General features: G+C 40.2%; 1 protein-coding gene across 4 annotated transcripts in view; it reads left to right on the top strand.

The window, feature by feature from the left end:
• Positions 1–17,337, top strand: part of SYTL5 (synaptotagmin like 5) — a 223,346-nt gene that overhangs the window by 163,159 nt on the left and 42,850 nt on the right. For 3 of the 4 annotated variants that reach the window (XM_056558932.1, XM_056558931.1, XM_056558930.1), the window contains exons 12-13: positions 5,472–5,552; positions 8,398–8,463. In XM_056558932.1, the coding sequence (XP_056414907.1) occupies positions 5,472–5,552; positions 8,398–8,463 (147 nt within the window). The remainder of the gene's footprint in view (positions 1–5,471; positions 5,553–8,397; positions 8,464–17,337) is intronic. The other variant, XM_056558933.1, reaches the window with a different exon arrangement.

Genomic DNA, 17,337 nt, shown 5'->3' with positions numbered 1-17,337 from the left:
GTTTTTTTTCCACGTAAATTTGGTGCAATACTTTGGCGCAGTGTCTGTTTGTGCCAAAGTTTGGCGCATCTTCTCCACTGTCATTTTTACAACTTTCTCAAAATCACATGGAAAACACACATAACAATGTCAGAAAATGTAAAGGCGTTAAAATACATAAAAAAATTTTTTTGTGAAAGCAGCGACGCATAGTTTTCTCTGAGGAACCTTCACCCTCCGTTGAGCCAGCATTGGAGATGGCCACACAGGTTAAGGAAAGGTAAGCACTAAAGCAGTGGTAAGCACTAAAGCAGTGAAAATTCATTTCACCTGGTGGCTATAAACCCCACAAAAGAAAATAACTTGCTGATATCCTGCAGGAGGGACTCCGAAATAGCTGCTCTACAGGGTAAAATACGCGTCCTCTGTGGTGGTAAGTTCTGTGTAAAAGGCGCTGTGAACAGCTGATTTCAACATTTGAGCCAAAATGACTAACAACTTCCACCAAATGATAAATTTGGTGCATGTCCACGAAAACCAAAGTGAAAAAAAAAGGGTAAAAAGAAACCGTCAACAGGCAAAATTGATAAATACCCCCCTATATGTGTGTGCTTAAGTGTATATTTGTGTGTGTAAAATGAGGTTTAGAGCCAAATTACAGAAGGTAGGCCAGGTTCCAACTCCAGCACCCCTGCGGATAAACTGCTTAAAGGGTAACTCCGGTACAGGACATCCTATGTTGTCTGATTGCGCAGGGTTAGACCCCCACAATCCCCTACCCGGCACCCCAGTAATCCTTATTCACTGAGCGATATTCTCATGCACAAAGCTGTGGTCAACACGCCTTCTCCATGTATCTCTATGGGAGAGGCGTAGATACACGAATGCTTGTTCTGCTGTATCTCTCCCACAAAAATTAATGAAGGGGGCGACACGACCAGGGCGATTCAAACACTAGGAGAGCGTTAAGGCGCTTATCCCCTATCCTGTGGATAAGTAACATGTTTTATACTGAAGTTCCCCTTTAACAGTAATGTGATGCTTGCTGGAGTGCCATGGCCTCTTCATCCAGCTTACTGGCATAGGCAGTTGGGCCCCTATTTATTAAATATTTATCATGTATCCTAGGACAGGCCATTATTGGTAACTTCTTGCTCCAGAGGACCAGTGCTGTCCTGTAGCAGACAGACAATCATTATCTCGTATGTAAAGCTTCATTTCCCTTTGGTGGCATTGCATGGAAATTGAACACTTAAAGGGGTACTCCGGTGAAAACCTTTTTTCTTTTAAATCAACTGGTGGCATAAAGTTAAACATATTTGTAAATTACTTCTATTAAAAAATCTTAATCCTTCTTGTACTTATTAGCTGCTGAATACTACAGAGGAAATTCTTTTCTTTTTGGAATGTTCTCTGATGACATCACGAGCACAGTTCTCTCTGCTGACGTTATTATAATAATAATAACGCTTCATTTATTGTTGTCCTTAGTGGGTTTTGAACCCAAGTCCCCAGCACTGCAAGGCAGCAGTGCTAACCACTGAGCCACCATGCTGCCCTTAGCTTACATCAGCTATGCATCAGCTATGCATGGTTGCTAAAATGGACAGAGATGTCAGCAGAGAGCACTGTGCTCGTGATGTCATCAGTGTTCCAAAAAGAAAGGAATTTGCTCTGTAGCATTCAGCAGCTAATAAGTACTGGAAGGATTAAGATTTTTTAATAGAAGTAATTTACAAATATTGTAGCGTATAGATGAGTAGTTCGGCACTGCTAACTTCTGAACCTGAAAGCCCGTTGAAGCACTACTAAGTGCGAAACACAGGTGTCGCCTCTCTGTGGTACCCCCCTTGTACCATCCGTCGTCTCCCCGAGAATTGTACTACGGCTGTGAGTAACGTGCAATAAAATCTGCTGAATTGGAAACCCGGTGAGTGCCGACTTTTCTTTATCTTCTCATGCACTAATTTACAAATATGTTTAACTTTCTGCCACCAGTTGATTTAAAAGAAAAAAGGTTTTCACCGGAGTACCCCTTTAAGGTTTCATGATACATCACTGTCATGTTGTGAGTTTTGCTACAAATTTCTGAAATCATACCGAATTCTGCAGTTTTGTCTAACATATAAATAAACACTGCCAGTTTTCCCCACAGACAGGGCCAGTGTTAGGAGGAAGCAACCTGGGCCCAGTGTTCCCATCCGCAAGGGTGACCCTGAATGGAAGCACAGGAACCCTAATTTCCCTCCCATCAGAATGGAGTAGTGGAAGGTGCGTTGGCATTGCCACTTTCTTCATTCTCTATGGAAGCCTCGGAGGTTGCCAAACACTGTACTTGGCTATCTCCAGCAGCTCCGGCAGAGAATGAATGGAGTAGAGATGAGCAAGAACGTCCTTGCGCCCCATTCTGATGGGTGACTCTCAAGATCACAAGGGGGATAACTTTTTGAGTTGGAAAAACAACTTTTTAAAGGGACCATTTTATCAACTAGGCATTGTCCAAGTAGAGAACCCCTTTAAGTTTTCCTTTATAAATATCTTCTGTGGGCTCTCCTCATTTTACCAGAAAAATACAATGCATCAGCAACTACAAGAAACTTTTATCTATTTATCAGTTATTCAGTAGTGTCATATAGTGATCAGCGGCATTGGCCATATTCGAATTCGCGATATTTTGCGAATATATAGGCGAATATTCGTCCTATATTCACGAATTTTGCATATTCGTTATATTCGCATATGTGAATATTCGAATATTCGCGTATTCGAGGAAGAAAACAGTGAGGGGGTGGGCAACTTTACTATTGGTTGCTAGGGATGTTGTTGATAACCTCTGACAAGTGTATTTGCATCATTCTATTTGGCCCACAAGTGAAAAGAAGGAATATGCGCATATGCGGAAAAAAGTGAATATTCGTAATTTTGAATACATAGCGCATATATTCGCAATATTTGTGAATTCGCGAATTTGCAATATTCGCGATAAAAATTCAAAATGCGAATATTCGCGCCCAACACTAGTGTCATACAGTTTTCCTGACAGCCTCCAAACCATAGGACAGCTACAAGGCCATCAGTATATAATCAGTGGGGGGCACTTGCACTCGCTGATGAGCGCTGCAGCATCTTTATTTCCTGGCAGGCATAGTGCTGAAAACTGTATTTTATTAGTGGCTGTACCTGGTTTTTGTAATCTGTGTCATTCACTTCAATGTGAGCATTGCAGTACTATACACAGAAGCTACCCAATGTGCCTCGTAGGAATCAAAAGAATGCAGTGTTCACATTGTGCAGTGGTCCCTTAAAGCGATATTCCACCCCTAGACATCTTATCCCCTATCCAAAGAATAGGGGATAAGATGTCTGATCGCGGGGGTCCTTCCGCTGGGGACCCCCGCGATCTTGGCTGCAGCACCCCAGACATCTGGTGCACGGAGCGAACTTCGCCCCGTGCTGGATGACTGGCAATGCGGGGCGGAGGCTTGTGACGTCACAGTCATGCCCGCTCTTGACGTCACGGCCACACCCCCTTAATGCAAGTCTGTGGGTTGGACAGAGGACCCCTTTTAATCACCAAAATGGCTCAGACATTGGAAATCTGACCCCCAGTGATTGGATCTTGATGGGCTATCAGTTGGATAGGCCATCAAGAAAACCTTTCAAGGAGTTAGGACCTGTCTGCACCTAAATCAAAGGGGCCATTATCAGTTATACAAAGATATGTGTTTACAGTAGAACACAATGGGGGAGATTTATCAAAACCTGTCCAGAGAAAAAGTTGCTGATCTGCCCCTAGCAACCAATCAGATTGCTTCTTAAATTTTTCACAGGCCACAGCAACTTTTTCTCTGAACAGATTTTGATAAATCTCCCCCAATGTCCTTATAGTTCTGTATAACAGTGCCATAGGCACGCCATATGCCCACATGGAGCTCATACACACTTCGCAGTGCCTGGTAGAAACCTCTTTTCTGTGTATGTGTGTTAATTTACAAATCTGTTTAACTGTCCTGGACCAGTTGATTTGAAAACTTGTTTCCACTGGAGTTCCCCTTTCATTTTGGGCAATGCCTCTAGGGGAGATAAAGCATGATATGGATATTTTCCACCATGCATTTTTAATACCTGTTTTGTGCTGGTGTTTTTACTTCTGTAGCTTTTTTTGACAGATCATGTGTCAATGATTCCATTTTGAATCACATTATTTTTAACTTGAAAAAATCAACAAACAAAAACACAACACACATATGAACTTGAGATTTTTTACAGCATAAAACACTGTTGTTTTTAAATTAAAAAGGCTATGTATGACACCAGGCTTGCAGTTAGATTATTTTTATTTTTGCTGTGTCTATGACCTGTTAAACACATTTTCAGTAATAATACTATTTTTGCTGCTTACAATAATGTGCTTGCTCCTCCACCAAGGTAAAAAAAAAAAGTCAATCCTATTAGCCCTTTGTGATCTTATATCGGGTGAGGCATAGCCGATTAAACAGGCAGTGCCCTGGTTCACTCCAGATAAAGCTCAGCCGCATGTTCACACTATTGATTAGCATTAATGGAGCTTCAGGATATGTCGTCCCTTATTACACTCCACAGTCTGCTAGTGTTTGGGAAACTGTGATATTCACTGTTAGCAAATTAGCTCAAATGAGAGCCAAGAACTGTAAAAGCGAATAATGTCTCTGCAGTTAGTTCTAATGTGTGTTCTGCTCAGATAAAAACTTGGAACTCAAAGTAATGACATACAGGGTACCAAGAGCTAATACATTTGATAAAATACTGAGGCCGAGGAACGTGCTCTCCATCACCCAAGTGCAAGAAAAAAGTGCAAATGTGTTACACTCAAAAAAACATGCACAAGGATGCGGTCCATTGCACAGACCTCCGATAGTAGAGAGGCCCCACAACGAAACCACCCTTCCTCTTTTCCCCAAAGCTACTAGGGGACCACAAGTGCTCCCAGCATCAACGTAGGCTTTAGCCCAACTATCCGCCCACAGGATAGGGGATAAGTGTCTGATCCAACCATTGATATTAAGGCATTAAGACTAGGTTTGTTGCATAAGAAAAAGCTATAGTAAATATGCCTAGCATGCCAAAAAATGTCCATTTGCCATTCATTTGTATGTATTGGTATGTTGGTATAAATATGATTTATCTGTTCAGATTTAATTCTCACAAGCAGACATCAGCTATGCATTTCAATACAACTGGATGCCACAAATTGTTTTTGCAATGGAAGTCAATGGCAGATGTATGCATTTGAATAGACAGTATGGTTGCATCTGTCTGGGGTGAACATTTGGCAGCATTCTATGGCACTAATACAGTGTGAGCAGAGATTTATTCTACTTTTGGAACCTCAATTAATTTCAGTGTTAAACAACATCTGTCCACAAGCAGGATTTTTGATTAAATAAATGTTACCGTGAAATAAATGTTACAGTAATTAAATGATATATGAAAGTTATTATATTTTTTACCAGGACTATTTAGATGAAAATGAAGAAGATTTTATTGAGTCAGCGACACATCATCCAGCCAGTTTGCGGAGTGGATATTCTGTTGTAAGTAAGACTTTGTTTATTATGTTTGTTGTCTTAGCGTTAGGATTGGGCAGACACTTCTATGACACGTATAATAAAATCTTTTAGAAACCTTATTCCAAAGCCTAATGATTATTACAGTAAATGTAATCTGCTCCTGCCCATGCCACTCCTTTCTGATGCTAGGTGGTGCCGTCTGAGGCGAGTAATTCAACTTGCCTCACGTCAAAAGTACCCCTGCATCCTTGCTCTCCGTCTCTCACCTTGGTGTGTGCTGACAAAGTTTGGGGCATATACTAAATTGCTGTATGTGGGCAAAACCATGTCCACAAGCAGCAGCCAATGGCAGCGCAATTGCCAGGATTGTTACAACTAGTACATGCCCTGTGGCATGGCCGACGTCTTCAAGTTGGGAGAAAGCTATCAGGCAGTGTCAGCATGCACCTTGCAGTAAAGTACTGGGACAACCTCTTTACTCTTTAATACACATATTAATTTCGTTCCATTCTCATGCTGCCAGCCTCCAGCCGACTATATTGAATGTGATACATTTTATTATGTCATTACATTCATTGGAGAGAACAAAGGAGTTACAGCACCTCTAAACTGCCCTACTTGTTTTATTTTCTTTGTATCTAATTGAAACTATGTATCCAAACGCTATATGTGGTACACAGGAACAAACATTTTTTGTTGTTTTTTTTTTTGTTCTTCAATTCTTGTTGCATCACTCCTTCACTTTTTACAGACATTTAACCTGTGGTGATAACCTGTTACCCAAGTATCTCTGGCTTTGAACAGCTGTAAAAAAAAATTCTCCACTCCTGGTGTCCACCATGACAGCTAGCTATTGCCTGTGGTATTATTTCTAGTCCGGGGACGGCTGTCTCCAACTCGTCTATGCTTCTAGGCTTCTCTGGATACAATTCGCAAGCCTAGGAATACAGTAGTACACTTTGCTGAAGGTGAATCTATTGGACCTTCAGTGATTTTTACACCTCCCCCTCCGCTCCCCAGCAGCCCGTCTGGGGCAGAAGGCCTCTCTCCACCAAATTATAAAGCATGTTTAGGAAAATGTTATTTTATCCTTTTCACATACTATTCAAGTCATGTCTAAGTTAATGATAAGATAAGAATCACAAGGATTTGTTTGGATAGTCGGAGTAATGGAAATGGTTTCATCATCCTTAGATGTCTTTGTCATAGTCTGGGTCAAGATATTATTATAGTTTGGTTCAACACAAAGCCAAGCAGGACTGTGACATTATTCTGTGTTATCTCACAGTTTTACCCTGTGGTTTATGGATGTTGACAAGGAGACATCAAAGAACACAAAGGAGACAGATATTCTTGTAAGATCTGCAGTTGGTCTTGTCCCCACTGTCTAGTTATTATGGCAATGATGAAAACACAATATCCTCTTGTAAAGGTGTGATAAGTAAGGGAATAGCCAAGACAATTTAAAATAACTGAGAAAATAGTTAGTTTTTTAGGCTCAGGATTCGTAAAATTATAATATGAACCACCAACAATTCTTCAACATCCTATATTTCATTATGTAAATCAAACGGGTCTTACATAAAACAGGATATAAAAATAATAGTATAAAAGAACGTAAAATCAAGTAAATCACGATTGCACAACTTTAGCTTTGGCTGAGATGCCAACTTCCTAGATCTGAATCGTATGTAGATCCCAAAGGTTCTGCATTTGTCTAAATTCATGTAAAATATTTACTATAGAAATAATAGTGCCTTTGTGATAAAAAACAAAAAGATTACAAATGTTTGGCTTTGGCTCAGCATCTATGATGATTAAGTAAATAACTTTTTGTTGAAGTAAAACAGCTTCATATTGGCAGGAATATCATTACTCGGGTCCAAATGTTTTTCCTATTTAAGTCTTATCTACAAGCCAGATTCTCTAATGAGCCATTACCTGTTAATGTGTGAAGCACAGAGATGTAGGATAGCTGTGTTTGTCATCTGGTTGTTTGGACAGCTCACTGGGGCAGTAGGTTTACCAGTCTACCGCTATTTGCTTCTAGATTAAGCCAACAATAGAATTCAATGTAATTACTCATCTGACTATATAGGATCATATGCCCATGACACTAAGTGATCACTTTGCGCCATTGGAAGGTTTTTCACCTGTTACAACAGGTGCAGAACCTTTCTTAATGCTGGACCTTTCTCAGTTTTTGGCATTTAGTAAGCTATTATACAAATACTGTATATAAAAATATAATTTAACATATGATAATTACAATAATGGAAAATTAATCAGGAAAATTATTCTGATCTTTTAGTGCATTACTTTACCAAAATGATCATTAGATCCGTGGCAATGTTTACAATCTGTGACCATTATTCCTTTTATACAATTGTTTATTACAATATGATTCCTTGCGCTTGACTTTTCAAGTGCAATTTAACTTCCTACCGACAACATTTTATTTGGCCAATAATGTGAAATACTGTAATAATAACAAATTAAATAGCTAATAGCAGGTAAATATTAGTGTAGTAGTAATACTTCTAAGCATTACCAATTTGGACCCCTCCAAAAAAATAAAAAAAAATAAAAAAGTAAAATTTCCCTCTTGTACTTTAGAAGAATAACAGTTACAAAGTTTGGTGGCCATGTTTGTTAGGTGGCTTTGCTGACATCTACTAGGAGGAAATGGCTCCCTCAGGCCTTGAGCTTTGGAGATACAACATATTTAGCATTTTTAAAACTTTCTACATTTACTTAAATGTTGCTGTGAATCTCTTTCTGACAGTCTACTATTTTATTGGCTTTTCTCTTGGTACGTGTTTCTAATTCTGTTATCATTGCTGCTTTTTACTGTTCTTCTTTCTATAAGAATGCCCAACCTGTCTCGGACAGAAAGTGGACCCACCTAAATGTCCCTGATGCTGATGCAGATACTGTAAGTTCTTACTCAATACTTACTTTCCTGTTTTCCTTTAATCCTTTACTTGTTTTCTCCTTTGTAATGCACTGCTTGGATATACAGTGAAACCCTTTTAAGCCGACCACCTAAATTTGCACAAAAAGTGGTCTTTTATTGGGGTGATCCTCTGAAAGGAAAATGTATACACAATTATAAAGTGTCTAATTCAACTCATTCTAGGTCCCCCTATTACTCCCTATCATGTTCCTGGTCCCCAGCATGACTTCCCATCTCATTCTGGGTCCCCAGCATGGCTTCCAATTTCAATCTTGGTTCCCAGTATGTTTTCCCATTTCAGTGCTTTTCCTTAGCATAGCTACCTGTTTTAATCCTCATCCCCGAAATGACTCCCCGTCTCAGTCCTGGTCCTCAGAAATGCTACTTATCTCTTTCTTGATCCCCTGCAGGGATTCCTATCTTATCTTATTTCTAGTTCTCAGTATGACTCCCCATCTCTTTCCTTGTCCACAGCATGGTTTTTTACCCTCATTTTTTGTCTCGGGCATGACTCCTACCTGGTCGCTGGCATGGCTTCCTTTCTCACTCCTTGCCCCTAGCATGGATTCCCCTGTCATTTCTGGCTCCCAGCATGTTCCCCCACTGTTTCCTATTTTTTAGCATGGGTTTCCCTCTCATTCCTGTTGCCAGCATGGATCCTCTCCCCAGTGCAGCATAAATTGGGTTGCACTCTCTCTGTTTCTGACAGTCTCCCTCCTCCTATCCATTTATGCCAGCTGGTGCTAAAAATGCTCCCCTCCTCTTACTCTCTTAGATCTAATGATGTGGCACAATGCTGGCACTATTTCTCTCTTCAAGTCTCTTGATCCAGTTTGGTGCTGAGGCACAGTGCAGATTTGTGTTCAGATGATTCAGAGGATATAGTCCAATTAGCGGTCTTTTAGGGGGTGTGGGTGGGGGGTGGGGGTCATTGGTAATATGGTTTGCTTAAAGAGATGCGGGGTCCAAAGAATATAATGGGAGAAAAACCGGTGACAGAAAAAGCTGATCTTAGGTAGGAGGGCTGATCAAAAGGGTAGCATTCTTTGGAATTTTCACTGTACTTGATTGTCAACATTTTTGAAACACATTTTGAATGTAACATCATTTGCTCAGTTGACCCAAGTTTTTATATCTTATATAGATTGGATAAATGGATAAGAACAAACTGACATATTGGGCAGTAGTAGGATTTAGTTCTGTTATTTCAAAAAAATTTGCTCAAATCCATAATACAAGCAGATATAAGGAATAAACTGTAATATATTTTATCAGATACATTTTCTTCCTTCTGCACTTACAAGGCTGCATTTCTCCTCATTGCCTCACTTCTTTTATGCCTCACTTTCAGCTGCTTTGAGATCAGGTTATACTGCCCATAATAGTCTATAAAGAGGAGAGTGGCTAAGGTGGATGAGCAAGGATGAGTGAAAATGCAGGCACACAGACACCAGATTCTGCAGGTTTATTGAAAGTGCACACAAAGTACTGAATTCACAGGCTAGACCAGTGGTTCTCAACTTTTTTCGCGACTGAAAGTATGTCCGCGAGTACCCCTCGCTCATAAGTTCGCGGGGTACCCGCGGACAAAATACGTAATAAAATTACTTAATTTCATAATGGCGTGTGCTTACCTGTCTAATGCAATACTAATGCGATACTTATTCCCCTTGTGCCATTATTTTCCCCCTCCATCCTAATCCCCTTGTGCCATTATTCCCCCCACCCCCCTCTGATCCCCTTTTGCCATAATTGGATAATGGCAAAAGGGATTCAGGGGAAGGGGAGAATAATGGCACAAGGGGATTAAGATGGAGGGGGATAATGATTACATCCCCTCCATCTTAATCCCATTTTGCCATTATCCCCCCCTCCATCTTAATCCCATTTTGCCATTATCCCCCCCCCTCCATCTTAATCCCCTTGTGCCATTCTCCCCCCCCCCCCTCAGATCCCCCAGGGCCAATATATGAGATTCATGCAATAACACCCTCCCATACTGCCGTTACACTTAGTTTAACATGCTTACCAGGCATGTGTCTATCTTGTTTGACTGGAGCCGGAGGGCCGCACTTACGGGTGACGTCCTTCTGCGCTGTGCCGACACCTCCGCGCAACGTTAAGGACATCACACATCAGGCCTGGCAACCACTGCAGCTCACGTAAAGTGGCCAATATAGTGGTACAATATAGTGAGCTGCCCCGGCGACTGCTGCGTCCAATCCCCACTCTGCGCTGACATGGCTGGTATTTGTCAGCGAATTGCCGTACCCCTGCATAACCCTTGGCATACCCCTAGGGGTATGCACAACCCTGGTTGAGAACCCCGGGGCTAGACTGCTCAGTACTGTTCCGTATGCTGCTGCAACATCTCAAAGTTTGTTACAGAGAGGTAAGTAAGCAGAATACCCTGTTTTTGTGTGGGTGTAGTGTATGGGAGCCATCATACAGGCTAGTCTGCCTCTTCCCTGCAACTGACCTCAAGAAAAGCTGACACAAAGATAGAGCCTACAAGGGAGGTAACATGTATATATGTATTTATTAGTCATTCAATGGCCAGAATTTGTGCTACTTCTCATGTACACATACAAGACTGCTTATGCTGAAAAGTTACCTGAAATGAGAGTTGGGGCCTACTCACACTACAGAATTTCTGAGCAGAATTTCAAACTGCCATTTTGCATGCACACTGCAGAATTTCTGCAGCCAACATTTCGGATTCTGCCCAAAAAACTAACATGTTCATTCTTTCGGCAAAATTCCACGCAGGCTGCATTGCCATCAGTGGAGACAATGCATGTTTGCGTGGTCATAGCACCCACTGACTTTGGCGGCGCCCGCTGAGACCACTATCCCTGTCAATATGCCCATCACTTAAAATGTTCCTGTCACTTTAAAAAACCTTAGACATGTCTTAGAGACAAAAAAACAGTGAAGACTTAAATTTTGACACCCATGACATAACCCTTTATTAAATGGTGATTAATTTAAATAGGCAGGGTGTAATACTGCATCTTACCTGCAGGAGTCAACAGGCAGTACCTTTAAAGAAGTAATCTGGGATGTGAAAACTTAAGTTTGAGATCGTGGGGGGTCCGACCGCTGAGGCGGTCCCCCCATAGAGGGCCCCTGGCTCTTTGCCGAAATAGCGCATATCGACCACTGCATGACCTGGCAGCCAACACTCCCCCTCAATACATCTCTATGGCAGAGCTGGAGACGGCACTCTGGCTCTCCCATAGAAATGTATTGTGGGGGCGTGTCGGCCGCCGTATCATGTGGTCGGACATGCCCCCTTGCCGCTGACTGCCAGCAGTTGGACCCCTTGCAATCTAAAACTTATCCCCTATCCTTAGGATAGGGGATAAGTTTTCATATCCCGGAGTACTCCTTTAAGTGTGACACAGAGATGCCAATAAGTCTTTATGCCCAATTTATCAGTAATTATAGAAGAAAAAACTGAAAAATAATGCGCTTCCAAGTGCGGTAAGATAGGTATGAACAGGCTGTTCTTCTAGGATCAGCGGTTTTTAAATAGCAAAAATGAAGAAAAGGTATATATGTTTTTATCCCAAAAAAATGGATAGGATACTGGCGCCAACCTTGTGTAAAAAAAGATCACAACCACTGTTGAAAAATGGTCTCAAACAGGGTTTATTGATCGCTGCTAGCAATCAATAAACCCTGTTTGAGTCTACTTTTCAACAGTGGCTGTGATCTTTAATACACAAGGTCGGCGCCAGTATCCTATCCATTTTTTGGGGAAAAAACATAGGTACTATATATACCTTTTCTACATTTTTGCAGTTTATCAGTAATTGGCGCAAAACAGTTGTCTCTAACTGATAGACTTTTTTCTGTCAGCATAATGTTCAGACAAATAATATTCATGTGGCTCAATGTGAAATTTTAACTATGGTGATAAGCAGAAGCAATTTTCAGTTCTCACCAGTGATCTGTGTGTTTCAATAAAAGAAGAGTGTCCATGGCCATGTTTGTGATAAACACCTACTCACAATCTTTTTATTATCTCTGACAAATTGAACAATTTCAGGAAAGGATGGTCAGCTAGAACCTAGGGCTTAGGAGGTATTTTATAGTGTTACTTGCTGCTCCTCGCCCTGACACATTCTTCCAATCAATAGCAGATTAGGCTGACAGGCATTAAGCTTGATGTGACACACTTTCATCTAAGGTAATGGAAGTCAATGTTAATGTATAGTACTGCTGTTTATGGTTCCCTGGAGACTGGTTGAGTGGTATGGCGGATCTTGTAAAGCTCAGGAGTGAAACAAACAACTGCATTAAGTATGGCTTATACAGCAAGAATGTCAGCACTGTCAGTATACATTGCTTAGAAGAACCACTGATGAAGTACACAAATATATAGTATTAATCTAAAGCATTTCCAGTTACATTATATTTATGTATTGCTAATTCAATCATACAATATCCATATGCTATACTGTGCGGTATTGTGGAAGGGGATGATCCTTAATCCCTAAATTCAGGGACTACAGATGAAGCAAGTGAGAGGCATTGCTTGTTTCTATTTGTCATTAAAATGTACCTGTTTGTTCAGGTGACTTTTCAGTATAAGCTGTCCTGTGTGTGTACATGAGGAGCAGCACTATTTCTGCCCATTATACAGTCAGGTCCATAAATATTGGGACACAATTCTAACATTTTTGGCTCTATACTCCACCACAATGGATTTGAAATGAAACATGACATGCTTTAACTGCAGACTGTCAACTTTAAAGGGGTATTCCTGGCAAAAACTTTTTTTTATATATATCAACTGGGTCCAGAAAGTTAAACAGATTTGTAAATTACTTCTATTAAAAAATCTTAATCCTTTCAGTACTTATGAGCGTCTGAAGTTAAGGTTGTTCTTTTCTGTCTAAGTCCTCTCTGATGACACCTGTCTCGGGAAACGCCCAGTTTAGAAGCAAATCCCCATAGCAAACCTCTTCTTAACTGGGCGTTTCCCGAGACAGGTGTCATCAGAGAGCACTTAGACAGAAAAGAACAACCTTAACTTCAGAAGCTCATAAGTACTGAAAGGATTAAGATTTTTTAATAGAAGTAATTTACAAATCTGTTTAACTTTCTGGAGCCAGTTGATATATATATATATAAAAAAGTTTTTGCCTGGAATGCCCCTTTAATTTGAGGGTATTTACATTCAAATCAGGTGAATGGTGTAGGATTTACAACAGTTTGCATATGTGCCTCCCACTGGTTAAGAGACCAAAAGTAATGGGACAGAATAATAATCATAAATCAGACTTTCAAATTTTAATACTTGGTTGCAAATCCTTTGCAGTCAATTACAGCCTGAAGTCTGGAACGCATAGACATCAGCAGACATTGCTGGGTTTCATCCCTGATGCTCTGCCAGGACTCTACTGCAACTGTCTTAAGTTCCTGCTTGTTCTTGGGGCATTTTCCCTTCAGTTTTGTCTTCAGAAAGTGAAATGCATGCTCAATCGGATTCAGGTCAGGTGATTGACTTGGCCATTGCATAACATTCCACTTATTTCCCTTGAAAAACTCTTTGGTTAAATCTTGCAATATGCTTTGGGTCATTGTCCATCTGCACTGTGAAGCGCCGCCCAATGATTTCTGAAGCATTTTTCTGAATATGAGTAGATAATATTGCCCGAAACACTTCAGAATTCATCCTGCTGCTTTTGTCAGCAGTCACATCATCAATAAATACAAGAGAACCAGTTCCATTGGCAGCCATACATGCCCGCGCCATGACACTACCACCACCATGCTTTACTGATGAGGTGTATGCTTAGGATCATGTTCCTGTCCTTCTCCATACTCTTCTCTTCCCATCACTCTGGTACAAGTTGTTCTTGGTCTCATCTGTCCATAGGATGTTGTTCCAGAACTGTGAAGGCTTTTTTAGATGTTGTTTGGCAAACTCTAATCTGGCCTTCCTGTTTTTGAGGCTCACCAATGGTTTCCATCTTGTGGTGAACCCTCTGTATTCACTCTGGTGAAGTCTTCTGTTGATTGTTGACTTTGACACACAAACACCTACCTCCTGGAGAGTGTTCTTCATCTGGCCAACTGTTGTGAAGGGGGCTTTCTTCACAGGGAAATAATTATTTGGTCATCCTCCACAGTTTTTTTCCTTGGTCTTCCGGGTCTTTTGGTGTTGCTGATTCTTTTTAAGAATGTTCTAAACAGTTGTTTTGGCCATGCCTAATGTTTTGACTCTCTCTCTGATGTTTTTTTTTTTTCAGCCTAATGATGGCTTGCTTCACTAATAGTGAGAGCTCTTTGGATCTCATCTTGAGAGTTGACAGCAACAGATTCCAAATGCAAATAGCACACTTGAAATAAACTCTGGACCTTTTATCTGCTCATTGTAATTGGGATAATGAGGGAATAACACACACCTGGCCATGGAACAGCTGAGAAGTCAATTGTCCAATTATTTTTGGTCCCTTAACAAGTGGGGGGCACTTATGCAAACTGTTGTAATTCCTATACCATTTAAAGCACATCTTGTTTGTTTCATTTAAAATCCATTGTGGTTGTGTATAGAGCCAAAAAATTTAGAATTGTGTTGATGTCCCAATATTTATGGACCTGACTGGATATGGCATTTTCAAAAAAAAAATTATTCTGCAGGGTACATCACCAATTTGCATTTCTACCAGAGCTGGTAGGCAAAGCTCCCCTGATGTAGATTTGTATTCCTTGTTTTGCGGACACAGGACAAAGCTGAGCTAGTTTTTCAAGGGGTAGGGGGGGGGGGGGGTAAATTTGGTAACTGACGAACATATTTCCTATATTTGCTTGCCATATTGATCTATGCAAATTTGTTCAAATGGCAGTGCATATTTAAAAGGAACCTGACAGCTGGTTCACCCACACTAAACCCAAATACACAAGAAGAGATACAAGTAGTATTAGGGTCCGTTGCTAATATGCTTATGCCATTCTTTGCACAATGGAGGCTGGAGCTAGCATACAGCGCTTCTCTGTCTCTGTCCCCTCCGCTCCCATGTGCCATAGTTCGTTCACATTGGTGAAGGGCCCTCCATGAATATTTATGAAGTGGCAGGGCATAAGGGAGCAGAGAGGATCAGCTGTCAGTTTCCCTTTAAGTATGGAACATGTGTATATCCCTTACATTAAAAAACAGTGTCGGTATTCAATAACTGCTGCCAGCACCAACGCCCCCGAGTATATTATCAGATTGGAGCTCTTGATTTGCTTCATGTATCATATATGCAGATATGCAGGCGTAACTATGGGGTTTGCAGTCACATCAGGGGCCCTGTTGCCTTAAGGGAGCCCCTAAGGCATCTCTGCCCCATAGGATTCCTGTACTATAAATGGCACATGGTGCAAATACAAAGTATATTATTAATAATCATTTCAACCTAAAATCTGTTGAACTACACTGTTATATTTACAGTACCCCTTAAAGGTGGAAATGTATCATAAACAATTTCTTATTTTAATTATTCAATGATTTATACTTTTTATCTGCATTTGCTTTTTTTCTTAGCTGTAAGTTAAAGGGGTATTCCAGGAAAAAACTTTTTTTTTATATATCAACTGGCTCCAAAAAGTTAAACAGATTTGTAAATTACTTCTATTAAAAAAATCTTAATCCTTTCAGTACTTATGAGCTTCTGAAGTTAAGGTTGTTCTTTTCTGTCTAAATCCTCTCTGATGACACCTGTTTAGAAGCAAATCCCCATAGCAAACCTCTTCTAAGCTGGGCGTTTCCCGAGACAGGTGTCATCAGAGAGGATTTAGACAGAAAAGAACAACCTTAACTTCAGAAGCTCATAAGTACTGAAAGGATTAAAAAAATGTAATAGAAGTAATTTACAAATCTGTTCAACTTTCTGGAGCCAGTTGATATATATAAAACAGTTTTTTTCCTGGAATATCCCTTTAACAACGGGATCTGCAGGGAATGGGTGGCACATACTGATCACTATGCTAGTGATCCACACTTTTATTATAGATAATGCGCTGACCCAAATGATGAAATGATGAACTCCCAAGTCTGTATGTGTCCGTAGTTTTAATATAAGAAGTCTCTATAATCCCTTATTTTTTAACAACTTTTGGCATTCTTCCTCTGAAGCTGTGATTAGGTTTACAGCTATTTTAAAGCTCTTTTTAAATTGTGCATTAGGTTGTTCAGCTACTGTAAAGATTTTGTTAAAGGAAAAGAAAGAGAAAATCAATATGAGATATTTCAAAGACTGTTACCTTCAGTCCCTTGTCAGCCACTTGGGAGTTAATGCATAGGTTTGAAGATCCCACTTGAAATAACATAGATGGTGCAGAACCTCATATAGACCTTACTACTATACAATACAAATGGAAAGGATTACACAGCACAATGTACTCTTTTGGATTCATATCAATCCCAACAATTATTCATTCTAACACTTTTAATCAATATATATTGAGAAGGACATTAGACAAGACAAAGGTGAGATGTTAACCCCCCAATCACACCAATCCTATAAAATCCTTGCTGTTTAGCTGTTATAATGGGCTTTTTGGGGCCATCTTATCCCTTTTTTCAGTCATGAAAAATGAAGTAATGAAGACCGTGAGGAGCATGTTCCTATTCTGTAGCTTTTTTTAAAGTGTTATTTAAAAAACAGTATACACTGTTCATACAGTATATATTCATCTACATTTTATTTTTGGGTCCGTAAAATCACAAAAAAGTTGTATCTGTATTTGCTAAATTATTTGTGGTTGTCTGTGCACACAGTATATAAAAAATGGTTGTATATTTTCCATCCACATAAATAAATGACATGTCCCTTTTTGACATGGATGGAAAAAATT

Source organism: Hyla sarda, chromosome 2 (genome assembly GCF_029499605.1).
Source record: "Hyla sarda isolate aHylSar1 chromosome 2, aHylSar1.hap1, whole genome shotgun sequence".
In the NCBI taxonomy this organism is placed as follows: Eukaryota; Metazoa; Chordata; class Amphibia; order Anura; family Hylidae; genus Hyla; species Hyla sarda.
Note: the sequence above shows the minus strand (reverse complement) of the source record. Positions and strands in the feature narration are given on the sequence as shown.